The 27,401-nt window shown below is 38.9% G+C and overlaps 3 protein-coding genes across 8 annotated transcripts; 1 reads left to right on the plus strand and 2 right to left on the minus strand.

Moving 5' to 3' along the window:
* Positions 1-557: 557 nt before the first annotated feature.
* LOC103705767 lies at positions 558-1,463 on the minus strand. Its single transcript, XM_008789621.4, has one exon. It carries the CDS (start codon positions 1,336-1,338, stop codon positions 820-822), a length of 519 nt encoding a protein of 172 aa, XP_008787843.2. The 5' UTR covers positions 1,339-1,463; the 3' UTR covers positions 558-819.
* Positions 1,464-2,796: 1,333 nt separating this feature from the next.
* On the minus strand, positions 2,797-8,999 carry LOC103705777 (cell division protein FtsZ homolog 2-2, chloroplastic-like). Of its 2 annotated transcripts, none has more exons than XM_008789638.4 (9): positions 8,812-8,999; positions 8,568-8,627; positions 7,672-8,432; positions 6,275-6,574; positions 5,363-5,453; positions 4,361-4,485; positions 3,721-3,813; positions 3,170-3,235; positions 2,797-3,081 (listed from the first exon to the last, which is right to left on the minus strand). In XM_008789638.4, the coding sequence occupies exons 3-9, from the start codon at positions 8,323-8,325 to the stop codon at positions 2,950-2,952; spliced, it is 1,461 nt and encodes a 486-aa protein (XP_008787860.1). In that variant the 5' UTR covers positions 8,326-8,432; positions 8,568-8,627; positions 8,812-8,999; the 3' UTR covers positions 2,797-2,949. The 2 variants fall into 2 exon arrangements, with proteins under 2 accessions (XP_008787860.1, XP_008787852.1); XM_008789630.4 differs by having other exon boundaries at positions 7,672-8,439.
* Positions 9,000-17,095: 8,096 nt separating this feature from the next.
* Positions 17,096-24,380, plus strand: LOC103705788 (transcription factor TGAL5-like). 5 transcript variants are annotated; one of them, XR_003385517.2, is made up of 14 exons: positions 17,096-17,335; positions 17,448-17,664; positions 18,075-18,163; positions 18,541-18,614; positions 18,753-18,968; positions 19,736-19,789; positions 20,219-20,278; positions 20,386-20,463; positions 20,570-20,615; positions 20,794-21,065; positions 21,157-21,396; positions 23,023-23,165; positions 23,828-24,017; positions 24,095-24,380. XR_003385517.2 is itself a non-coding variant. In XM_017842451.3 (13 exons), the coding sequence occupies exons 2-13, from the start codon at positions 17,558-17,560 to the stop codon at positions 23,928-23,930; spliced, it is 1,482 nt and encodes a 493-aa protein (XP_017697940.1). In that variant the 5' UTR covers positions 17,096-17,335; positions 17,448-17,557; the 3' UTR covers positions 23,931-24,380. The 5 variants fall into 5 exon arrangements, 4 of the variants coding, with proteins under 4 accessions (XP_017697940.1, XP_026660152.1, XP_026660147.1 ...); XM_017842451.3 differs by having other exon boundaries at positions 23,828-24,380; XM_026804351.2 differs by having other exon boundaries at positions 17,097-17,335; positions 17,448-17,542; positions 23,828-24,380.
* The last annotated feature ends 3,021 nt before the right edge of the window (positions 24,381-27,401 follow it).

The following is a 27,401-nucleotide window of genomic DNA, read 5'->3' on the forward strand; positions in this document are numbered from 1 at the left end:
GGACACGGGGTCTGGAAGGGCGTATCGCTCTGCTGGTAACCTCGGTGGTACCAGGTGTGACGTACTCACATATGATATTCGTGCCAGAGCCCAGAGAGGTAACCGAGCCGGGCCCACAGGTGGGGAGGGTCCCAGTGGGAGCGTGGCCTTACTTCCAACCAAGTAGTTCCGAGTTCGAAACGCACGAGCGTCGATTAAATTGTGGAGACCGGATACTCCCTGCTTGGATACGGGGTCTGGAAGGGCGTATCGCTCTGCTGGTAACCTCGGTGGTGCCAGATGTGACCTACTCACATATGATATTCGTGCCGGAGCCCAGAGAGGTAACCGAGCCGGGCCCACAGGTGGGAAGGGTATGAGTAAAACCGGCCAGGGTGCCCAACACATGGTCAAAAAAAAAAAAACCATCTCAACATAAACCATATACCAACATCTAAATATGAATAAAACAATATTGATCTTTTGATGATATTAAACAAAAAGGCAGTTTGAATTTGTTGTCACCAAGTCTTACTCAAAAAAAAAAGAAAATGCTGTTGCTGGAAAATGAATTAAACTCAGACCAAAAAGCATGCATGCCTGGTTAATTATGAATAGAATGTAGAGAACTTGCAGCTCATCTATGCATAAACTGTGATCGACAAGATTAACACATGCGGCTTTATCAAACAAGATGGAGATAGGCAGGTTATCTCTTCATATTGACCTTGTGTCTTTGTTTATATTAACAAAAGGAAGAAATAATCTCATGATAACAAATTAAAAGGAAAGCAAATTAATGAGAGCCAGCCCACAAGATGACCTTCAAGACTAACATATTCAGCATTGGTTCTCTATCCGCAGCTGGCCGGAATTCACCCGTCGGCGTTCGTCCATCAAAGCCTCTCGAGCCAACGTCAATCCCTTGGGGACGAGAGATCTATCAAAGGCTGCACAGTCTGCCCAATCCTTCAGCAAGCTCTCCTGCCCCCATTTCTCCGGTATCCAAACCCGGCCTGCCATCTCCATCCTGTGCCTCTTGAGCTTCTCTCGCCCGCAGTCTTCAACCGAAGGTCCCTTAGAGCTCGCCTCCGTCGGGATCTCCGACTGCGAGCTCTCAGGATTATTGTAGCACTCTATCTTTCCTTTAACACCATTCTTCGAAGATATATCGGGGGCAACGAGTTCCTCCGAATTCTTCACTTGAAGGCTCTCAGAGGGTGGAAGCGGGTCCTCATGGGAATCTGATACTCGAGTTTTCTCCTCGGGGTTCTCCATGCAGCTCGTGTGAAGCATGCTGTCTCCTTTGGTAAATGAGAAGGGCTCCTCCTCCTCCTCTCTCCTTGTTCTCTTTCTCATCTCCTTGATCTTATGGTGTCAAAGGGAGAGTTGTTGGAGCTAAAAAGATCGCAAGAGAGGAGAAAAGAACTAGTGGTGCAAGGAATGGGAACGAAGAGAGAGTGGGTGGGGGCCGAGCGGACACGTTGGAACTTTGGTTCATATGGTGTGTGGAAGCGGTACGTGTTCATGTTAGGAGGTTGTGAGGCCGCCTCCACATGAGAAGCGAGTGGGAATTCATACCGTGAGGTTGGTGCTCCTTTGGGCCAACGAAATGGGATAATTTGATTGGATATTTTGGGTGGCCAGCTTTAATCACGCTTAAAGTTCACATGGATTCTCTCATAGGTGAGATGTTGACCAATGAAATATGATGGCTTGGCAGGACATGGGCCAGGTAAATTAATCTCAGTTATAACGCTTACGTTCTCTCTCTTCGCTTATAATCTACTCCTAATGACTAATATATAGGTTTATTATATCTCTACAACTTTACAGCAAAAAAGTGAATACAGAAAAAAAAAAAAAAAAAAAAATCAAAGCTTTCCATCTTTCACTTGAAGCTGTGCTAGCTAGGCTTTTTCTTTCTCATCTTCTCTGTGTTCGCTCAATTCAAAATTCGCGCAAACGATAACGCTGAACTGGATTGCCATTCTTTTTCTTTTTTAGGCTTTATTAAGATGGTTGATAAAGATTATAATAAATTAGATCATCATAGCACATTACATGAACAATGGTAATAGGACGATGAGATATTTTTAATGATGGGCATGTAATTTATCAAAAGATTCATCTCTATATTCGTATCTACTTAAACCATGAGGTTTTTGTTTATTTAGGCTTAAACTGAAACCACAATATATAATTTGGTATGGTCCGTAGAGGATGACCAGCAATATGACAAACTCACAAAAAATAAAAAAGGTACCCGCAAAGAGAAAGAAAAAACGTATATAAACGTATATATTTTGTATTATTTTTTTTACTTCCACTTGGACAATCTTGCACATTATTTCTAAAATTCTGTCACTAATTAAGTTAACAAGCGGAATATTAGTTATCGGAGAATCAGTTTACCAACCCTTTGAGAGAGAACTTTAGTTTGATCAATCCCAATAAGAAAAAAAAAGCATTCCAGTGATTATGTACCTTTTTCTCAGTAATCGTAAAAATTACGCTAATTTCATGTCAGATTTACAAATCTTCCTCACTATTCATTCCTTTCTCCATAAGTCTTGATCAAAGATAAAAAAAGAGAACTTTTAAAGCAAAGTAGAATTAGTATATCTCAAGAGAAACCAAGCAAGGAATTACGGTGAACACCTCACATCAATTGAAATCAATCAATCCGATTCCTTGGATATGATTTAGATGGATCATCTGCTTTCGCCTGGGGTTGTATCTTTTGCCCGAGAGGAATGATTGATTTTTTTTTCACGATATTGACCGTCGGATCAGGGACTTTCTACTTAAATTAGATATGAGAAAAGAAAAAATTGTGGAATTAAAGAAAAAATACTCTGATTTACATGATTTGTTACTTTCATTGAAGGTCAGGGACTTTGGCATAACGCTGAGAAGCAATTTCGGAAAACTGCGACAAAGATATAGTATATTACAAAACGTCGCCTGTCAAGCTCTTGGATAACGGGAGCGTCCTTTCTTCCTTAGAAACTCTGGGATCTCCACCATATTGCCTTCAGTGACGTAAGAGGTTGGGCGTCGGTTGATCCCCAGGCTATCTCCATGACCCAGTTGGGAACCCTTTTTGGTTACATACACAAGATGTATCAGAAAAAGAAGAGGATCAAAACAAAACGAAAATATAGGATGACAAGAATGAGTGATATACTTGCAAAGTTTGCCCTTCTGGTTCATCCTGGCGTTTGAATCCAGTGGCAATCAGAGTTATGCTCACCTGAATGCAAATTAATCAACAAATTATCATCATAACACTCTCTTGAAAATTTGACTATATTTGCCAGCAAGTTTTTTGGGTGGCCCTTTGTCCTTGATGATCATACTGAATCATAAAGGTAAGCATAGTGGTTCATCACATTTGTTTTTTCCCTGAATGTAATCCATTGGTAGTGATGTATGCATAGAATATTATAGACATCAGATGTATCTAGTATATGATCTCTACAACTGATTTCAAGTAAAAGTATTTAAAGAACAATATAATTTACTCAATATTTTATCCAAAATTATTATTTAGCACCTAACTGAAAAAATGCATATTCAGTCAGGTAGGGATCTAAGAGTAGCACAAGTTCAACACATACAAATCTTTCGGTTAATCTGATAATAGATGAATATTAAAAGACAGCCCCAAAATTGTGATTGCACAAAAAAATAATGCAGTACAACTATGCCATTTTAAATCGTAAAATCCCAACTTACTTGACCACCGAGTGACTGATCTATCACTGCCCCAAATATTAAATTTGCACTTGGATCGACGAGGTCATAAATTACTTCTGCTGCGGCATTTACCTGCAGATCATTAACCAGGTGAACACCAAAGGAAGGGAACAACTGAGGGCTGAACAGATTAACACATCCCCAAGTCATCATGAGCAATAAGCTCACACATATCTAAACCTATAAGCAATATGGTGATCAATTGTTTGTCTGTGGAGGATACAATAATTGGAAGAACATATATTGTTCCATAAACTTCAGAAACTCCTTTCTTTAGGTAATAATGGGGAAACAACAATAAGATACACATGGTGAGAGAAGGATGGAGATATTGGAGATGGAGAAGGTAAACCACAGCAAGTTATGTAACTACAGTAGTCTCTTAAGGATACTACTGCAAAATCAGAAACCAGGCAGTGTTTTTTCCAATACAACATTTTCAGATGGTTTTTTGGACTCCTAAGGTGCATGCCTTGATATCAACTGAGACCAGTACATCCATCCTCAATGTTGGGGCTGGATAACCTACTTTACACATTACAGGGCAGTAAATGGAACTCCTTACAAACTACAAGTAGTTGAGGAAGTTAATGGGAAATAAGCAGGAGATGGAGCCTACCTCGTATAATGTTAAATCACTTCCTCCAGTGATATTCCAAACAATTCCAGTAGCCCTTTCAATACCGATATCTAGTAAAGGGGACTGAATAGCATTTAAAGCAGCATCTCTTGCCCTCGTCTTGCCTGCAAAGTAATGTTAAATTATGCATAATATAATTTGACAGATTGTATATATTTTACAATATAGTTTGTTTAGCTAAGAGCAAATACTCATCCATCATAGATCTACTCTTCCAAAGAAGCAGAATAATAGAAGAAAACATCTATAAGATTTTCTTGCACCCAGAATTATATGCAAGCTGCTAGAATGTATAGATATAATTTACCAAGCTTGAGTCTTTTGTTTCTGATCCTAAAACCAGCTATGACTAGATCTTACTGGGATCTGGATAGCACAGTCTCCCATTAAAAAGGCATCCTAAAGACGTGAAGCGTATGTAATTCCTGCTAAGAAAAACCCACTCTACCCATGCTCCTAGCAACCTCCTCTCCATGATGTCTCTAAAACAAAAGCAAGCAGTAACAGTATAAGATACTCAGCTTCAGAACATATAAAATGGACAGCATTTCATCAACATAAATTCTTAAAGAGTCTGTGTGGCTGGGTATTCCCAAGGCAAGAGCTAAAGTTAAGGATGAAACCCCATCTCCCAGTTCCCATTATCATCAGGATACCCAAAAAAAGCTGTATGATAAGCCATACACGTTCCATTTCCACAAAGTAAGTCATTCTACAATAGCAATTACAGTACCCTTCAAGGTGTCGCTCAACCTATTTAACTTTTCAGATGAACTAAGGCTATAACAATTACGTCCACAAGTTCCTGTATAGCATTTAAGTACGATTAAGAATTTTCTAACAAGGAAGCAACAAACTTCAATAAATGCAAATGTGCAAATATAAACTGAACAACATAGCAGAAACTGAGGGGCATTTTTTCCAAGCTTCAACACAATCATGGAAATCATATCTATACAAACTTTTGATTCTTTGAATTACCTGTTGCAGTTCCTATGCCCATTAAAGATGAACCTGCATTTTCCATAATGGCTCGCACATCAGCAAAGTCAACATTAACCAAACCTGGAATCTGCGATTAACATATCTCACTGATTAGATCCCCGTATGTTAGCTCAAAGGTCCATCCAGCAAACATATGTAGTTTCTATTAGCACAGTAGATTTCTCCGTGCAAGAAATAGATGTCCAGAAAAGAAGTCAAAAGATGTTAGAAACGAATACCATAAACAATCTAATTCCATCATTATTAACGTTTAGTAATAACCAATTTGAATAAGGCTGAAAGTAGAGCCCATCTTGGAGCCACATTGCTGATAAAACTTACTCATATTTTGGGTCAAGGAAGATGGTAGAATTGCTTTTGGCTACAATTCATCAATAATGACCAATGAAAATTGATGAGTTGCATCAATGGATAATTGGCATCACTTCCATCTTGAAGGTGGGTATGTGAATTGATCTATTGATACTTTTGCATTTATTCTCACTAAGGTGGTGTGAGGGCATTATACTTTCACTTTTGCTGGCAAACCGATGCAGCCAAGAAACTGGAGTCTACTGCTCAGTAGAAAACCAATACTGAGTTTCATATGGGGTTTATTCAAGCTCAATTGTAAATCATCCTTAAACCAAGTTTCTTTCAACCCTAGAATCCCACCTTATCTTATTCACTACCCTAGCAACCAAAAAGTCAAGCAGATATTACACCTTCATCATAATCCTTTCTCTCAGATATTTCCAGTTGCAGATTTTTGGAGAAAAACTGCAGCCAACCCCTAAGCCCTAACTTCCAGTGCCTAAAATTGCTTACAGATCCAGTGTTGCTTATGCATGAAAAAAAAAAGAACTAGATAAGTCAGTGAATTGTATAAAAGGATGGTTGCACATATACCGTGATTATATCAGATATCCCACGAACACCTTGTCGAAGTATATCATCAGCCAAGTTAAATGCTTCTGTCACAGGAGTATTTGGAGAGACAGCCGTCAACAGCTTGTCATTTGGGATGACAATAAGTGTATCAACATTTTCTCTTAAAGCCGAAATTCCTTCCTGTGCCTGAACTGCCCGTCTTCGTCCTTCAAAGGAGAATGGGATTGTGACAATGCCCACAGTTAAGATGCCCATTGATTTCGTAAGCCCAGCAATTACAGGGGCACCACCAGTTCCAGTTCCCCCACCCATGCCAGCCTGAAAATAGAGTTTCATCTTACAATCTCATGAAAACAAAATTGTGAATTCGTACATTTAGGGAGATGGCTTTACTAACTGTAATGAAGAGAAATAAGCTCGCTTTTTTTCAAATTACTAGTGATGTTAGTATCTCAATGATAAAAGAAGCTCAAACTGATAAAAAAGGAAAATGTAATAAGTTGGAGAACAGAAAAGATGAAAGAAGAGCAGAAACACAAAACAATTTGCTTTGAAACAAAACTCTAGTAGAAAGATTAAATTCAGAACAATAGCAGATCATGCTTAAAAGAAAAATGTAATAAGTTGGAGAACAGAAAAGAAGAAAAACGAATAAACACAAAACAATATGCTTTGAAACAAAACTCTATAGAAAGATTAATTTCAGTACAATAGCAGATCATGCTTAACTCGGTGACTAACACCAACCGACACCGTGAAAAAAACTCTCTTTGTTACCCCTTTGGTTCCCTCTCTGAAAGGAATGTCTTAGCAAAGAATATCGCCACAGATTAGTAAGTTTATAACAATCTTAAGGGAAATCTCACAAAGCACATGCATACAAGAAAACTTCAGCTTTGTTATATAACATTCCTTTTTTTTCTTTTTTTTCTTTTTATTAATAATTTGATACTTAACCGGTTTCACTTTATACTTAACCTTAAAAATTCTGCATATAAAGATGGACATAGCAGATGTGTTTGTGAACATGCATAAAAATTATCTATGCATGTCAAATTAATGTTTAATCACTACATAAATAGTAGTAATCTATAGTGTTTGTGCTTAGGTTTACAAAAAAAATAAAAGAAACAAACAACAATGCGATTGTGCATTATGCGGGGAAACTACGAGCAGTAAACATTGTTTTCAAACATGAATAACAGCTCTTTAAAGAAAACAGGCACCAGATGCTTCAGTTAAAGCATCATCATCATTCCTCTTGACCTCAACAAAAAATAGCCAAGGGTGTAATGCATGAGATCCTAGAAATTCAATGATGATGACAATCAGAATTTTAACATAAACAAACTCAATGAGGAAACAACTGTGCTTTATGAATAAAAACAATATCCTAAACAACATGATCTAATTACCGTCACAAAGACCATATCAGCACCGTAAACTGCCTCCTGTATCGACTCCTTGCTTTCCTCTGCAGCATTCATACCAATATCTGGGTTCCCACCAGCACCAAGCCCTCTGGTCAGCTCCTGGCCAATTTGCAAGCGATGCTCAGGAAAGACAGGTGACATCCTCATCGCTTGAACATCCGTGTTAACAATCCAAAACTCCACACCCTTCATGTCACTCTCAATCATCCTATTCACAGCATTGGAACCCCCGCCGCCAATGCCAATGACCTTGATCTTTGCCTCATTATAATCATTTGGAACAGATGAGCCTCTTAAGCTCTCCACAACACTACCACCCACATTCTCTTTCCTCGGATCGATAACTGTGTCATTCTTGTCTCCTTGCAGCAAGGAAACCTCAGGGTGGAGATTCAAGAAAGGATCTTTACTGTGAAATGAGCTGATGCTGTGAGAGTTAGCAGAACACCGAACACGAGAAGCGCAAGAAACAACACTCTGCCCCATTTCCAACAGGCCATTCTCTTTGCTAAGCATTTTGAATGAGCTATTTCTACCGGTCCAACCCTCAGCTAAAATTCTTCCTCCAGGACTCCGTAGAGTTCCAACCGAACATTGTCGACTAAATGGCGTAAAGTATGCTACTTGTGTTGCCATTTTCGCAACAAACTGAATCCCCGGTGATTGGTATGAATTTATTTGCAGCCAGGAGTTTCAAAGACCTACAATTCCATAAGTTTGCAATTCCATCTGAGACCGCCCCTCTAAGACCAAGTGTTTTGGAGCAAAAGAATCAAAAATAGTAACTATAATTAGAGTCAGGAAAAAGCTATATTAACAGATGAGAGCATAAAAATCATAGAATCAGATCGTTAAAAAAAAAAAAACACTAAAAATACCTTGGAATTTGCACCTCCAATTCACGTTCAATGCCAAAAATGCGCTCTATATCTCCAGACCTATTCACAGAACCAGGTAATTTTTCGAAAAAAAAACAGAAATTATACCAAAAAACCATCAACAAGAAATTTTGAGAAGAAAGCTGAGAAATGGGAGAGAATCCATGGAAAACAACGCGAAATCCAAAGATAATTCCAGAGACAAGCTAAAACGGACGCAATTAAGAGGGAAAGAAGTAGAGACCTCCACAGAGAGAGGACGAGACTTCTTTTCGTGGGGGAGCCAAAGGGGAAAAGAAGGGAACGGGGGAAGAGGGAGGAGAGGCGGAGATCGGCGAGCCCTTATCAGCGAGGGTTGGTTGTTGGGCCGTAAAACCCCACCGACTTCCGTCGCGGTCGCAGCCTACCAGCCTGCGAGCACTACAGAGAGCAAGGGACTGAGGGAGTGTCCCATATTGTACCCGTGAGTTACAGTAGCCGTCCGATCAACGATGGGTTCACAACATTATTATTATTATTATTTTTATTTTTTATTTTTGATATGATGGTTGCTCATCCTACTCTGATGTAGATGCAACTAGTATAGTCAAGAGCTACAAGATGATATAACTGTGGAGGAGGAGTCTTCTGATGCGTCCAGAGGACCTTCCCGGTGTGCTACGCTACATAAGAGGCGATCCAGTCAACAGCCCTGTTCGCCTCTCTATACACTTGTGCCACCTAAAACTCCATGCAATCTAGCACCATCGGTCGTATGTCGTCAATAAGAGAGTGTCCGTCCATCCTACTCACCTCCTCTTATATCCAATCGATCACCGTGGCCGAATCTCCCTCAATGATGATGCGCTCCGTCTCCAGTCTCCTCCAAACATAAGATATGCCTTTTTATGCTGCTCTGAGCTCTGCCTCTAAAGCTGTCAAACCATAACTATGTCGCCCACCCGCAACACATAGGTGGATACAAAAATTGCATAAATGGCCCTCATAGCACGTACCAGGTTTGTTTAAGAAGTTGCATGCCTGCATCCAATAGAACTTTTAAAAATTTTATATTTTTATTTGGTAGGATAAGGGTGGTGGTATGCAAATACCTATTATATATAAGTGAAAATTGATTATAACTAAGCAGGGAAATTATGATGATTTATCATAATTAAGATGTTCCTTCGATGCATAATGCCACTGATCATGCCTAACTCTATGAGATCAACTTACATATGATAATTTATAATTTATAACAAGCAAATATCTATTATAGACATTGTATGATGGATAGCCATTTGGGTATGGTTAAGTATTTTTTCACTGGTTAAGCAAATATCTTGTTCAACATCTCATGCCATCTTTTTTTGATGGAAATAGGATGCAGCAAACAGCTACTACCCCTTTTTTACTCAGAACGAAAGGTTACAGAAATGTACAAAGTGTGAGCAAAAGGAGCAGGGGATACATGATTCAGGGGATACAGTTGACAACAATAAAAAAAAAATGCAGAGAGGAGAGCATATAACAGTAGTTTGGATGAACCAAGAATGCTACTTTACCATCCTCTCCAGAGATCCTAGAATGATGATGGTTGTCCTCTTAATTTTACCTGCAACTTGTTGGTGGTCCACAGGCTCTTGGCAAAGGAGCATCTGAAGAACAAGTGGTTGATTGATTCTACTCTCGCATTGCACAATGCGGAGCCTGAACTAATATTCCAATCTTTGTTTATGAGAATCTCCCCTATGTGCAGTTTGTTTCTGGTGGCTAACCATAAGAACAGTTTTACTTTCTCCCAAGTTGTAGCCTTCCAAATGAATTTGAAGTAGGCACATCACTCAGGAGGCGCCCTATGAGTTGAAAAGGATAAGATGCCTGGTGTATTTCGGAACCTTTTGTTTGCCGATTCTACTGGGTGTATTCGTACCCGTATTGTATAATATGTCTGTTTCAGCCAAAAGAAGAAGAAGAAGAAGAAGAAGAAGTAGTAGTAGTAGTAGGCACATCTCAATCTGCTAGAGTTAAAAGGAAGTTGTAGAAGGAACCAACAGTGAACAAGCCATTTTGAGTGAGTTTCCACACTGGGATGTCTATGATACTGGATTGGCGAGCTCTAGCTATATGGCATAACTCAGGATGCAAGGGATAGACTATTGCATGCTTCAAATGGATAAATCCGAGAATGGAGAGCCCACTGGTGGCTTCTTCAAAGAGGATTGGTTGTGGAGGAGTCTAATGTGCAGGTCTAAAGCCTGATCAACATTAATTGGCCCTCTATCCTCAGAGTTAATAATTTAAAAATCCTGCAGAGTTGTTGAAATCCCCAATTTATGTTGGATTGGTTCATGAAACCAATAATTGATGGATCTTATTCTTTATAATTAAACCAAAAAATGATATTTTGTTCAAATAACTGTTTAAGAAATAAAAATTTATTGTGTTTGCCCTTAGCATGCATATTTGAATTTAAAAATATTATTTTTGTTCATATGACAATAAATATTCCTATTATGCATATGTTATTAAAAGGATTTTTTTCATGAATACCCTCCTAAATATCGAATTTTGCATGAATACCCTTCCGAACGTGATATTTGCATGTATACCCTCGTAAAATACTTGTTTTGCTATTTTGACTTTTTTTTTTAATCCTTGTTTTTGCAAATGTACCTACGCTATCTAATGTCTAAAAAATTAATGGTTTCAAATTAAAATGACTAAAATATCCTTAATGGGTAGATATGCAAAAAAAACATTTATAAGGTGATCACAATAGGGAATAAAAAAGTAATTTCAAAATTTTATTTTATTTTTAATTAGAATAAATATGGTTTTTATTAATGATGTTAGAAGAACCATTATATTAGGGGAATTTGTGCAAAATTAGTGTTTTATGAGGGTATAGAAATAAATATAGGTTTTAAGAGAGTAGTCATGCAAATTTAAATTTTTAGAAGGAAATTCATGCAAAAAAATCTTATTAAAATAAGGAAACAACTTATAATTTAAAGGGGGTCTAGATAATGGTCATTAATTTAAACTCGAACTACTATATGCTTGAACAAAACCCTAGCACTTAGCACATGCCAGCCATCTCGCACGTGTGTAATGGTGCTCCAGAACCCAAGAAATAGAAAGGAAATGAAGAGCCTCCACTCGCATTCTCTCCTCTCCTTTCCTCACCCTTTCTTCTTCTTTCTTTTGAGTAACTTCTTCTTCTGCCTCCATTTCTTGGTCTTTCCATATCCTGTTGAAAAAAAAAATCCTATCCTTTTTTTGTTCTTCTCTGTCCATACCAGTTACTCAATTTCTCTTTTTGACGGGGGGCGAAATGGATCGTCCGGCTTACAACAAAAGGGCCACCCAATTTTGGCCCAATAAGCACCAATGCCGACCAGACATGTCCTCGGTCCGGCCTAGAATCAGCCCGACCTCGGACTACGCCGAAAGCTTCCCCGACCTTCTGTACCCACCGACTCACCCGACTAAGGCCAGGACGTCCTCTTCAGTAATATGCCCCGATCCTTGACTCGGGGCACTCCGCCAGGCGTACCTCGGAATCCGAGGTGCTGGGCTTACCACACCACCCATCAGGCCGACCTCATTGAATGCATGATGCGACCTCTCGACGTACTCGGCCTTGCCAACGGCTGCAACTATGTGTGTGCCCACGCCCTCGTACGTGGCCGTACATTGCAATGCCACTACGCCACGCTTCAGTAGCTGGTCCATGACAGTCAAAGGACGGCTCCATAACTACTCCAGCCATGCCCTGCTATGACTATCAACACTTTACCGTTCTCAGGAATGGGGGGCATTGCCCGCCACCTCCCAGCTCTAGCTGTGCATCATTCGACTAAGAGCCATCCCCCCTCATGATGAAGGCGGACAATGCCTCCCCACTTAGGCATCTCCATCAGGACTATAAATAGCCCCGTCAAGTAACCTCAAGGGGGGACTCTTTCTCTCTCTCTCTCTGTGAAGAACAACCAAATATACACCTTCCTAACTTGATCGTCGGAGGGCCCTCACCGGAAATACCGGTAAGGTTTTGTGCAGGTACTCCGGCACGCAGGTGGCGGACCTTGCCCCCTTTTCCCTGACGCCCAGCGGCCCTCGACTCCTCCGGCGTGGTCACCCTCTGGCCAGATTTGAACCACAATACTTTTTTTACCCAAGTTTTTACTAGTGAACTTTGAATTTTCTTATACCGACAAACTTATTCTTTTACTTTGATAAGAAAATGTGCTAGTTTTAGCAATGTATATGATTGAACTATTGGATTTTGTTACCTGTTGAAGAGAAAATTCCTTTTTCTCATTCTCCATGGAAATCAATTGTTCAGTTGCCAATTTATTATTCTTTAATTATTTTACTAGTTTTGTTTGGAATTTTCTTGTGCCGAAAAAAATATTCTTTTGTTTTGGATGAGAAATTGCCCTAGTTTTAATAATATACTAGCGTATAACTCGTGCGATGCACGATCAAAGATAAGTTTATCCTATGTACACATAAAAAGTTAGCCGAGGCTCGCTAACCAATGTTGGTTGCTCTCTTGCGATCCGATCATCATGTAATATGTTGGTGCTTCGCCAGAGAATTGAAAGATTTGGATCCCTCTTTTCACTTGACCGCCTAATCCTAGCGCCCATAAAATTCCTATGCTAATGTACAATGCATTGGGTGCTTCATCGAAATGTCGACATCTTGGATGGCGCTCTTCACTCGACCGCCTGCTCTTAGCTCTCATAAAAATTTCTATTCTAACTATAATCCACCATTAGATCATTTTATACATAATTCCAAGAAAAATTGATGTCTATTTTGTGCATAAAAGTGATGTAAATATTAGTGACAAGAAAAACAAATATATGTTAAGATGTTTTTGGAGGATATACCATAATAAAATTTCAAGTTAGCCAGTATAATTAATAACTGTCATCAAGACGATATCCATATAGTAAATGGAGGATTCTATATTTCTATATAAGTTGAGCCTCTCTTTCAGATATATACTAGCGTATAACCATGTGGCGTGCAAAGTGCAATTTATTTTCTTTTTTCCAACAATTCTTAAAGTACAATATAAAATAGATATAATGAAATAGGTAATAGAATAGAAAAGATAATAAAATAGAGTAGAGATAAGAGCCCTACTTATTATCGAAAATTAGGAATTATATTTATGATATTAATCGTATAGGTGTCCACATGGCGAATGGAGAGCTTGGCACAAACTCAGCCTCTATTTTAGATATATATAATAGATGTTGTTAGGGTCATAAGATTTGGTTTGTTGTTAAGAAAAATCTGATTTTTTCTCATTCTCTTCCATGAGACCCAGTTGCACAATTTTTAATTCTTTTTTTTCTTTTCTGTTCTTTTCTTTTTTCAATCATGTTCAGTATCTTCTTATGCTGAAGAAAATACTTTTACTTTGAATAAGAAAGTACTGTTGTTTGGATTTTTAATGAATTTTTATGTTATTCTCCTTCCCCTTTTTGATTTTTTTGGGGTTGCGGTGACATTGTTGGATTTCAATGTAACCATGGTATTTAATGGATTCAAATTGCATGTAGTTTAGATCTGGTTATTAGGCATTGAATGGATCCACGGTGATCTTTCCAAGCTTGAAAAACCCGTATTGTATATCGTTGTGATTATAGGAAGCTGAATATGGTCATTGGTTTCTTCTATTATTTTATTTATCTTTTTGTATGATAATCATATCTTTTTGTATCATAGTCTCTTGTTTTTAAAAATCTTAAGATGATTTTTAGTCCCCCAACTCTGTTGTGAAAATTGAAGTTTCAGATGATTTGTCTAATTGATTTGAATACTCGGTATTTAATTAACTTGAACATTTTATTACTACCTGGAATTTAATATAATTTATAACATTTCAAAAATTCTATTCCTTTTGGAGGCCTGGGTTTGTGGGCTGTACCTTTCTTGGTACACAATTTGATCATAAAAAATGGAAAGGAAAGATGACATATAGTTTCTGCACTACTTACAGACTGATGTTTGATTTTTGAATTGTATTCTACCAAACTTATGGAGCTGCTAAGTCGTGTATACCGTATACTCGATTTGCAAGTGCAGTAAATTCTGTCACTGAGGTTTAAAACATCTCTTGGTCTTACAAGGTCTGCATAAATGTTTATGTTTTAATGTAAGTGGCTTTGATTTCATGGTTCGAAACAGGGGCCGGAGGCTGCTCTCCGGCCTCTGCCTGCCGGCTTCCATCTTTCTCTCTCTTTCTTTCTCTCCCAAAAAAAAATCAAAAAATTGTACCAGAAAATTCTTCCCAGAGATTAATTCAATAACATTTTTTTTGCAACATTAAATCCAATTAAGATCTCCCAAACACTGGTCTGCTTTGTTTTGTTGAAGAGCTTGTTCACCTGCTGGAAATTGGGACGTTTAATTGCATAAATATGGATTGTTATGCCACAACCAAGTACTCTTAGGGAACTCTATTCTCGTCATGCAGAGTTGCAAGCATCTAACTGCTGCAACAATGAGGTTGGCTGGGCCGATTCACTCTAACGTTTCCAGGTCTGGTCCATGTCAATGCTATTAGGATCCATGGGGCCCTGGGAAATTCTTCTTGGTGCTCTTAATGATGATGACAGTTATTAAACTCATCTAAGCATTGAAGATGGAGTGGCTTATGGCATCATGTATGTGTTATTTTACCAGTGCTGTTCGATGTTTAAGTCCCCTCCTGGTTGTTACAATAAGATTTCTTTGGTATGCTTTTGAGTTCCTCCATCCTGCAAGATGGAATGACATTATTGCCAGTATGCGAGTATAATAACTGGCCTGGTATGTGTACAACAAAGAACACCTACCAGATTCTTTGCATAAGATGCTTGCATGCAGCTGTGGATTTCTTTATTACTGCTTTCTCTATTGCATATTCTTAGTGGAGACGTGAAAAGACTTGATACATGCATTGCCATATCAGGGTTGCAATTAATGCATGCTCTACATAGCAAAATAATGCTTTCTACTCTGCCCGAATGCGGCAACTTTCATATCAAGATTTATTTTAAGTGATTTATTTCTGTGAATATTTGCATGAGGATTTTGCAAGTTTCCTTCTGAACTGATGCTCAAAACAGTGCTTAAATTATACAGCATATATATTAAGAAGCTCTACATCTTAGAGCTACGCATTCATGCTGGTGAATTTTAGTTGATGCAGATACTATTTTTGACATAACAAATGCATCTCTAAGTTGAATGCAGGAGTTCGTGCCTCTCTAATTCAGATGACATTACATCAATAATCGCGGATGCAACCCAAGAAAACTGTGTTATTGATTAATTTATTGTGACGTTCATGGTATATAAATTACTACAAAATGGTCCAGAAGGATCCCTGGTTGCCATTTCTGAAGACGAGACGAGACGAGACCTCTCCAATAAACTACTATAAAGCAATCTTCGGAAGCCTTGCATTCCCATCAGTTTTCCATACCAGAAGCACGATGTTCTTTGCATCAGAAAGCTTAAATAATGAATCAACTCAAATTATAGATCACCTAATCCATGGCATATATGTATGTATTCTATAGCTTTTTTAGGCCAATGATTGGTTTAAAAAAAGAATAATTGGAGGAGGCCTATCACCTACAAAAGTAGCGACAGGTGCAGCATAAAATATTTAGCTTCCATCTCTGCACTGAAATGGACCTCTCTCACTTAGGCGAGGGATTGTATACATACAATCAGCAGTGAGGCTGGCAGTATTTTTCCAATTTCGTAGACCTCATCAATCCATTAGCTTTTTTTTTTTTTTTTTTTTTGTAAGAGAGGCAAAAAGGAGCCACCCGGACCTCATCAATTAGCTAATAATCAAAACACAAACAATATACATGATATGGGCACAGGGATCCTCAGGAGAGGGAAGGGGATGCCGCCGTAAGGAGCCATAGGAGAGTATATTACTGTTTCCATGGCCATACGCAAGGCCATTGTTTAAGCTTGTGTCTGTGGAGACGAATCTTGGCGTGGAATGGGTTTTAGGTGTTTGGACAAGGCATGGATGTTGACCCATCAACAAATAGATAAATACCAAACAAATCCACTTCAAGGGGAAGAATTTAATCCCAAGTGGGTTAGCTTGTCGGATGATTATTTGCAGTGCTTTAGTTGAGAGATGGGAGGGGCAGAAAGAAGGCAACGCCGTGCTTATCAAAAGGCCCTCAGTTGTCAAAGTTCAAGTCACCCCCGTGGTCCTAAAAGGGAACATGACAAAAACTTCATAGACTTTTTTAATGATGGAGCGGGGTTGAGGTTGCTTGTCTCTTATCATGTACTGGCTTCGTTGAGTACTTTTAAAATGGCTGGGGAGCGCAAGATAGAGCCAACGAAGGGGTACAGTCTGATTCCAGTGGGTTCCTGCCAAAGACCCAGCTTTTTTATATTTATTTTCGTTCTCTCTCACCTCACTTTTGAGACACCGCCACAAAGAAGATCTCTGTACCATGGATTAATTCCAGAGGGGAAATTATTACTGGGTAAGGTGACAAGAATACACAATTTTCAGTACAGAAGAGTAAAAGATAAACCCAGGAATGGTCAAGGTACCCCAAAAAAGGGGTCCAACATCAGATGATTCAGTTTTATAAGTAGCTACTCCCATCCCTTGGCCATGCTTGAAGCAAGGCAACATGGGATCCTCCCACCCACCCCCCTCCTCCTGATATTGGTTTAAGAGTACTCTCTCTCTCTCTCGAGCTCAGAAAAGCTGCAGCTGAGAATCCCCAAGGGTATTGCTTATTTTTTTCCTTCTCTTCTATAGAGGAGATATTTTGAAGCTCTCAAAGCGATCTCTCTTTTAAGACTACGTTTGTCTCCTATCTTTTGCTTCGTACACCGCAGAAGGACGTGGTCTGATTAAGGCTTGGAATTGAAGGAGAAGTTGAAGGATCCACATGTGGAACATCGTTGGCGAGAGATAAGAATGGTGTGAGGAGGTGAAGTCTTCTTGGATGGCAAATCATAGAGTTGGTGAAACTGGTCTTTCAGATTCTGGACCTTCAAGTCAGCCTGTGGCTTATGGAGTTCATGGCATCACTCCTGCTGCCACCAATTTCTTGTACTCTTCTTCTTCTTCTACTACTGCTACTCCTTTCGGTTCCTCCATATTATTTAACCAGCACCTATATGGTCCCCTTTTTTTAAATTTAGTTTTTCCCATGTTGTCTCTAATCCTACTTTACAAGAACCATTAGCTTGCATGTCTATCTCTTCAATGGTTTTCTCTTCCCTCCACTCTTATGTATCACTTCAAAATCTAACCTTTCGTAGGTTCTTTTTGTTCAGTCTTACTTTTATCTTCTCCTTTTCTGCTATTACAACAATAAGAGTTGCACTTGTGCCACCAATTTCATAAACTTTTACCCTTATCTATTGTCAGGTTTTCTTTTCTTTCTGCCTTCTGTTTTGCAAACAAGAAATCATCTCTCTCTCCACTAATTTCACGAACTTTTTTATTTTTAATATCAGTGATCAGGAAGGAGCTGCTTATTTTGGGGAGTTGGAAGAGGCTCTCATGCAAGGAGTTGCTGGCATGAGAAATGATGGAGACAGGAAACGTAGCTCCCTCCTCTCTCTCTCTCTCTCTCTCTCTCTCAGTATAACCACCTCTGAAATTGCACTCTCTTATACTTCAGCACAGATATAAGAGAGAGGGCTGAAATGGTCCTCACAAAGACTGTTTTTCCTTTTCCTACCTCAGTGGTCACACAAGGCAGGAGAGCTGGATGGTGTGATCCCCACTATTCACACAAACCTACTCTCCCCCTCGGTTGGTTACAGTGTTCCATTACTAGCTCTCTGCCACCCTTGCAGCAGAGGGAAAGGAATAAGTTCCTTTTGGAACGCTGTCGCTTAAGTCTTTATTTCTTTCTGTTTCTGATTTAACTTTATTTGATTTGCTCTCCTGCATCTCCTCTCTTTTTCTATCTTGCAGCTTTTTTCACAACCAGACCTCCTACTCTTGAAATCTTCCCCTCATGGCCAATGAGATTCCAACAAACTCCCAAGGTATGGTCTCGCCTTTTGACTTGGGCGCCTTTGATGCAGAAAGTGGAACTAAAAAACAAAAAAAAAAACGAAAGAGAGAGAGAGAGCAAGGAATTGATTGCTGCCCTATTGAGGCCTTATGATGCCCCCTTTCTTCAGTGCCAACAGGGGAATTCACAGCCAGCAGAGAGCACTGATTCAGGATCAGCCCAAAACACAATTTCCCAGCCGGACTCAGAGTCCCCAGGGAGCGTAAAGGCTTCCTCAGAGCAGTCTTCAGAGCAGCAGCAGCAAAGAATGATGGCGGGCGATGCCCCCAGCGCAGAAGCGGCAGCACCAAATCATCAGCCCAAGACCCAAGATAATGTACTGTTTGTATGTTTGCCTACTCTCCATTATTACAGGACCAAATCCCCAAAAATGACATAAAGAAACTAGTGCTGCATTTAAATCTAATCTCATCTCATATCCCAGATCAAGATCTTTTGTTTTTCAACATTTTTTTATATGTGGATGTTTGACCAGAACTAACCATTTCAGGAAAAGTATATGGTCAACGTAGATCTCAGGGAGAGACATAACAACTTCTTGTTAGGTCGGGATGTTCAATCTCCACAAACTTCAAGAAATTAACTGTTTGTGACTTTCTTCAGACAACTTATTTATGAGTGCTGTTGTATCCTTGTTTGAAGATGTGTGGCTGCTGCTGGTCGGCTGCATTTGCCTTTCACCATAACAAACGTCTTTTTGGCTAAAAATGATGCTTGCTATAGTGTATTCCTTGCCACTTGTAGTTCGCTGGGCATATTTCCCCATTTTTTCACCTTAAATTTGCCGCATCAGCCTATTATAAATTTAAAATTAGTATAAATTTGTATTACCTACCATAAGGGCATTGCGGTCCAGTGGGTTTTTGTATGGGAATAGTTGTAGAACAATACTAAGATTGACAATTTAGTATCTTAATTTATTGAGAAGAGATGATTATTCTTTTTGCTGGCACCTAACCAAGGTTTCACTTGCTACTGGAAATTTGTGAACATTCCAATCTCTTCCATCGTTTGTCACTGACTCTTTAATTTATTCTTCTTTGGTCCCATCGCATGATATTTGAAACCATTCTCATACATTTCATGTGCCAGAGGAGGGTGGCTGGTTCAACAGCAGAGAAAGATGGAAAGATATTAGATGCGAAGGTGATGGAAAATCTCTCTCCCCCTCCCTCCCTCCCTCCCTCCCTCCCTCCGTCTGTGGGGGTACCTGTGGATGTCCGCATGCATGCATGCATCCATGTATGTGTTAGCCAGGTATCTACATGCGTGCCTGCAAGCATGCATGTGCTTTTAACATCCATGCACATGCATGTGCTTTTAACATGCATGCAAATGCATGCATGCATGCATTTACCCTATGCTGATTATATCGTCTTACAACAAAATGAAGCACTTTTGTTAGCGCATCGGGCATCCGACATCTGTTTCCTGCTATACAGTGGGGTGGAATATTTTTCAAACGCCCAACTCTATAAGATAACTTTTTGATTTATATCCCAAAAGAAACAAAAAAATAAATGCTTTTGATTATGCAAAAGATTAAAAAACTTGGCTGCTTTTTATTAATGACAGAGCTTGAGACGCTTAGCTCAGAATAGAGAGGCAGCACGCAAAAGCCGACTGAGAAAGAAGGTGATTTAATTCCTAAAGAGCAGATCTCATGCGGAAATTGTTGAATTGGAGCTTCCGGATATCTAGAGAACGCTTATTTCACACCTACCTCTTTTCCATTTCGACAGGCTTATATACAACAGCTAGAGTCCAGCAGAATCAAACTTACTCAGTTAGAACAAGATCTCCAGAGAGCGCGATCGCAGGTAACATTGAGCTAGAAGATAACGTATATATTCTTCTTTTGCTCATTTCCATGCATATCGTACGTACTTCAATATAATTATCTCATCAAGTCTGGATGGCGTTTAGGGTCTATTCTTAGGAGGAGGTGGTGCAGGTGGAAATATCAGTTCCGGTAACAGCCTCATTTCCTCTTCATACTTACTTTTTAATTCCAGAAACCCTCTCACTTGGATAAATGTTAAGATTTAAATACTATCATCATTGAAGTAATTGAACAAAGTTTAATCATTAGTCTCTCTCTCTCTCTCTCTCTGTATTTAGACCCTTATACAAAACTATATTTTATACAGCTGCGGCGGTCTTTGACATGGAATATGGTAGATGGTTGGATGAGAACTACAGGCATATGACGGACCTGCGCGAAGGCTTGCAAGCGCACCTCTCCGATGGCGACCTCCGAGTCATAGTGGATGAATGCCTCGCTCACTATGACGAGATCTTCCGGGTGAAAGGAGTTGCTGCCAAATCAGATGTCCTCCACCTTATAACTGGGATGTGGACTACTCCGGCCGAGCGGTGTTTCCTTTGGATGGGTGGATTCAGACCTTCCGAGCTGCTCAAGGTCCAATCAAGATTCAAGTTACACCCATCGTTCACTAGAATGTGTTCTGATGTGAAGTTTCTGCTGAATTCTAATTACTTCCTTTGTGCAGATTCTGATACCTCAAATGGACCCGTTAACGGAGCAACAGCTCGTGGGGATCTGCAGCCTTCAGCAGTCATCCCAACAGGCGGAAGAGGCCCTCTCACAGGGCCTCGAGCAGCTCCATCAGTCCCTCGGAGATGCGGTGGCCAGCGGGTCTCTTAGTGAAGGCACCGATGTTGGGAACTACATGGGTCAAATAGCCATTGCACTCGGGAAACTTGCCGATCTCGAGGGATTCGTCCGGCAGGTCCTCCTCTTATTCCCCATCTCGCTCTCTTTAGCTTTACGGGCATGCAGTCCTTGTTGCTGGGAAAATATTAAAGTACTGATGCTGGTTAAGATAGGTTTTAAATCTATAAGAGAAATGATTAAAAGAGTGAACAGATCCTGATTGCCTATCATTGATCAGCGTGAAATAGCGGTCAAGGTTGGACTAGACCACCTCACAATTCAGTCGTGCCATCCAATATAAATGTGTCATTTGCTTGCATTCCCATCAACTTGGATACTAAGCAAACTTTGTGTGTCAAACATAAATGTAATGCCATCAAATGTCTGCTAGTATTTCCACACACACACACAGAGAGAGAGAGAGAGAGAGAGATTCTGCTAGTATACAATAAGAAACTACAGATAAACATATATTAGAGTTCTAGTAAGCCTCTAAGGAACTTCAAGTCTGAGTGATGAAGAGCTGTATCAGAAATTGTATAGCCTCATTTTGCTTCATGTCTCATGATATTGGTTTTTTCTGAATGAATCTGGTCATATATTTCTCTGAAGCAAGTTACCCCTCAAATAGTTAAGCAAATCTTCCCACAATTTTTTATAATAAAAAGAATGATATTTACAGAATTTACTAGACAACTGACTTATCATATTTTTTAATTGGATTTTTTTTTTCTTTCCTCTTGATGTTGGATTCTTTTAAATTTATGCGCTGCTAAGCCTCTCTAAAATTTTGTCAAAATTTCACAGTAGTTTGTACAACGGAAATAGTGCTGCAGGGACTGGTCTGCAACAACTGAAAATTTTCCTTCAGTAGGGCCTGACATATACTGCTCCTTTCTCCTTTCTTCTGTTTTTCTCTCTCTCTCGGTCTCTCTCTAGATTGCTCTCTTTCCTTTGGTGCTTCCAAGAGAGACATCAAAATCAAAAGCTACATGATTTCTTACTAGAAGTTTAGAAGTTGCTTTCCATGTATAGAAATAATAAAAAGGACCCGACAACCTACTCTGCCCTTGGATACGACCAAATTGTCTGATGTGTCGCGCTTATAGACCGTTTTATTTGAATAAATACTAGGCCTATTGGGGTTCATTAATTTCTCTCTGGATGACCAGGATGACATATTGGCTGCTTACTGTGCAATACTCACCTTTAGTCTAAGTTTGTTATTTGGACAAATTTGAGTGGAGAAAAGTGGGCAAGAGATCCCACCATATTGTCCTTAAAAATAGTAGGACATATCAATCATTAAAATCGAAAGAACCAAATAATAAAACTGGAAATATCAAAAGAACTAATCATGGGGATTCTTTTCCAAATGTATGATTGGAAGAGTCCAAATGCCACGAGCAGGACAACTTTAATCCAACTCATGCCATCATTTTTTTTCTCTCCTTTGCCCATAATTAATTCTTTGCACACTTCTCATGGTAGAGATTACTTAATAAACTTATAGGTTCTCTTTCTAGGAACTTTAGGAGATCAGTCTGAATTGATTGATCTGAAGAACGGGGGACATCTTTTACATAGTAGAGCATTTCCTTTCATATTTCTTGGAAAAGTTTTACTTTCATGATTTTTTTCAGTACCATGTCTTCTTAACTTTTTTAATTAACCTTAATTAACAAATTTATGATTTATGCAGGCCGATAATATGAGACAGCAGACCCTTCACCAGACGCGTAGGATTCTGACGGTCCGGCAAGCAGCAAGATGCTTCTTAGCAATTGGAGAGTATAACAGCCGCCTACGCGCTCTTAGTTCCCTATGGGCTTCTCGCCCTCGAGAGTAAGCTTACCATGCACCTCTTTCAGAAATTAATTCATTGTTTCTTCATGTAATCTATGATTTTGCATGAACAGTTCCACTGTTTTTGGTGCTCAATTATATCCATACTTTATAAAGCACGGACTAATGATTGCTCCAATTTGAGTTCCATCACCTACCCTCCTATAATGATTTATGACATAATTCACCATTTGAACGCCTAGAATGGAGGATCACCTCCCCACCTAGAAACAAGGTTGAAAGCTACCTTAGCATCAAAGAACTATTCACCCTTGGGTCCACAGGATCCAACACTGGACCACCCTCACTTTGATGTGCTAGGTTTGGCCATTGTCCATTATGTGTCAATCTACTCGTGATTGACTAGTACAAAAATAACTTAAATATTCTTTTAAAAAATTAATGAATGATTTCTTCTTTTCTGTATTGTGATCCTAATTTGAAGGTCAGAATTCGTATACTTAATCTTAGTGAACCCCTTGCTTTGGTCTCCAATCCTGTCTGATTTGGCTAAAGTGCTTTTATCTTACAGTCCAAGGCATCCTTGTTACCATCATATGTTTAGACTATAATGTCTAGTTGTTATATTTCTTGCAAATCACATCTAATTTGTCGATCTCCTTGTCATGTATGAAGATAACAATTCTGATTACATGATCTAGTGTTTGTAACAGGAACTTGATCGCCGACGAGAGCGCCTGCCCTGCAACTACCGACCTTCAAATAATTCACCAGCCAGTTCACAGTCATTTTTCTGGCTTCTAACTGATCCAATTTAGAAGATGATTGACACTATCCACATCTGGTTTCTGCATTTGTAGCGATGCTGGCAGCAGTGGGAGGGGAGAGGAGGTATATGTAGAGAGAGAAGTAGAATGTCTTATGATTGATCTCATGTTACCAGAGTTTTTACTTTAGCCAAATTATAGGAAGGAGAGGAGCTCTGAATACGATGGAGAGGCTGAAAACAGAAGAAGATGAGGAGCTAGGCAAGGACAGGAATGTGGTTATTGTTGTTCAGTGACAAGTAATTGAAAGGCATGGTAGTCTATCACAATGTAGATAAGAATGAGCAATTTTTTACCATTATTGTCATATACTCGTATATTTATATCTGCATGCATACGTATCATCCTTGTAGAACATAGTAATGTTGGATATCTTTGGCACAACTTGTTGGATGCAATACAAAGTAGGAGGTTAATCTTTAATGTATTTTTATTTGTAAGGTTTTGTCACAACCAACTTTCCTATCCTGGAGATGTTTTTTATTGGATACGTGGGGCCTCCACCATGGCTGTCTATAAGCCAAGGTATATGGATATATAAAATGTGGGTGTTGGTGCCACCAACAGACATGGGAACCATCAAATGGACCAGAGGCAAATGGACAGGTGATCCAACATTTTTTTTTTAAAAAAAAACCTCAGGTTCAGCAGATGTTTCTGATGTTTCCTCCTAAAATTTGGTTTGGATTCCGTCCTCCTCGAATCCAAATTTCCTTGTACTGGACTAAACCACCATGCCAACCTGAGCCTACTGGCTAAACTGGAACAAACAACTTCGAGAATCAATATTGCTTTTGACCAATCAAAAAGACATGAAAATCCAGGTTTCTGAAATCTACTAGGGATGATGCTTGCAGAGTTTCTTTTCATTTTTTGGTTCTTTATTTAGCGAATTGGAGATATGGTGACCTTCCTACAGAATAGGGATTTAAGGAGAAGTCTGTGTTATGTGTAATTAAGATGTGTGAAGGAGCCACGAACAGGGAAGATGCTGCATTGCCTAACCTATACAAATGATGAAGCCTATTATAAGAATGAGTGAATCTGTAACTTCCCAAAAACAGATTATTGGTTATTGTTATGATTTTTGATTGATGTGTATGTTGGAAATTTAAACTTGATATAACTAAGAACTTGTTTGGTTAATCCAAATTAAAAACATAGATGTTACGTATGTGAGATGAGTGTTTGCTATGGATAGTCAAACTGACAACGAAATGAGATTCCAGAGGGTAGTTGGGAATCGAGATGAGTCTTTTATCATGGGAAGTGATTCAGAAATAATGACTGAAATCATTTTCTTTTCTAGAAGGTGAGTTCAAGAATGGATCAACATAACAACAAAGTCAAAAACAATAAATGAGTAAGATGATTAAGAAATGAACCAAAGAAATTTGACTTGAAGAATTTAAACCCATGACCTCCCACTTTAATACAATACAAATAATTTACCTGACCTAAAAGCTAGCTGGTGCGAAATGGATCAACAACAAAATTTTAAATCTCATGAGATGGGATATCCTAGTTTTTCCATAGAATGGAATACCCCGTTGTCCTGCCTAGTTGTAGCTGCGGTCCTGGTCATGCATCCCAATAGATATCCTCTATCTCCCTCCTTTTCTTCTTTATTTTCTTTCTTTTTTTTTCTTCTTTAATTCCTTCGTCACTTCCTTTCCTTTTTCTTCTCCTTTTCTTCCTTTTCTTTCCTATTTCTTTCTGTTTCTTACGTTTTCCTTTATTTCTTTTTTCCTTTCTCTTCTTCTTTCTCTTTTCTTTCTTTCTTTTTCTTCCTCCTTTTTTTTTGTTCTTTTCTTTTTCATTTTCTTCTTCTTTCCCTTCACTTTTTCCTTCTCTTCATCTTTCCTCCATTCTTTCTTTTCTCTTCCTTCTTCTCTCTCCACACGGATAGGTTTCGAAGTTCCAATCTCATTTTCTTATAGGAAGTGAACAAAACAGCTAGGACGCCCTCTGTGGGACTTAAAACCATGGTCAACAGTGTTCATCTAGTTTAACCTTTTTTTTTTTTTTTTGATGCTACACAGCTGGATGCTCAGAGACCAAGAGCTGAATAATAAAGTTGAGAAATAAGACAAGCTGATTTTAGAGCATTACACAGTTGATATAACATAGTCATGCACGAAAGTGCTAAAAGGAGAAGTGGAGCGCCAACCAGTTCAGCTAACAATGAAAAAGAACAGCAGCTATGAAAAAAATCATTTACCGCAACAAAAAAGCTGCTCTAAATTCCATGATCGCCTTGCAAAGCTGCATTTTAAACATCAAACACAACCAAGAGAAGTCATCAAGTGCCATAGGATCAACCCACAGAGGCTTCTTCTTTCTATAGGTAAGCTAAGTCTGGTCCTAAATAACCTCATTTGCAGATACCATGCCTAAGAAAATCGAAAATCTCATCTGTAAAAAGTTAGTTTCCACTATCAAAGAACTCAACTTTGAAGGTCACAAATGCAGGACTAATTGGGTGGAATGATCCTTCCTTTTGCCAAAAAAGGAAAAAAATACATGCCTACTTCATGTAGTTCTCGATGTGCAAAATAGGCACTTCCATCAAGCTGTCACTTAATTGCTTAGACAACTGATTCACAAGAATCATATAAATTCATGGACACACTGTAAAGCCTTGTCAAAGTTTGGGCAGCTATGCGGATGTTGTTCTCTATAATTCTTATATTTAGTCCAAACCCGTCACCAATAACGAAAAACTAATGATGTCAATGTATATATTGTCTGATAGAACAGGGAACTAGAATACACATTATCAAAAGTGGAAAACCTAGGAGAACATGTCCAGGTGTGGATGATTAAATATTGTACATGCTTTAGAAGGTTTGACTAGCACCTGAAAGCTTAAGTTTACCAAATCCTAGTTAAAGAAAGAAATTTTCTTAATGTAATTGCAGTTGTCAAAAGCGAAATATATGAATCCTAAAGATTTCCTAGGATGAAAAATAAAGCTTCTCTAAAAAGTCAGAACAGGCTCATGACTTGGTTGCCATGAAGTTTTTTCTTCTGCCTGGTAGTTAGTCATTTTTCTCCTACCCCCTGTGCATTTTCAAAGGCCTGTTTCTTTTCTCCATTTATCTGTATCTTTTGCTCTCTTTTTTTTTTGTATGTTTATGCAACGTTCTTTCTTTATCCTTTTAATAAAATTTTGAGGTGGAGTGTCTTACATGCCATCCGAGTTCCAAAAAAAAAAAATCTCCTAATTGTTGACAAAATATAACCACCCTGTCAATTTCTAGATGCCTTTCAGAAGTAGGTTGGGATAGAACAGCATACCTGAAGTAAAGAAATTTCCTTTGGATATGAATGCTCGAGATCGGTTGGGCGTTTCGGAATTGTACCCTTACATTCCTTAGAAGGATAGGTGTTTCTGCAACATGTCAACAAAAGCAGGTGACCGACGCACAAAAAGCCATCAAAAAGT

This window comes from Phoenix dactylifera, chromosome 14, assembly GCF_009389715.1.
Source record: "Phoenix dactylifera cultivar Barhee BC4 chromosome 14, palm_55x_up_171113_PBpolish2nd_filt_p, whole genome shotgun sequence".
Taxonomy (NCBI): Eukaryota; Viridiplantae; Streptophyta; class Magnoliopsida; order Arecales; family Arecaceae; genus Phoenix; species Phoenix dactylifera.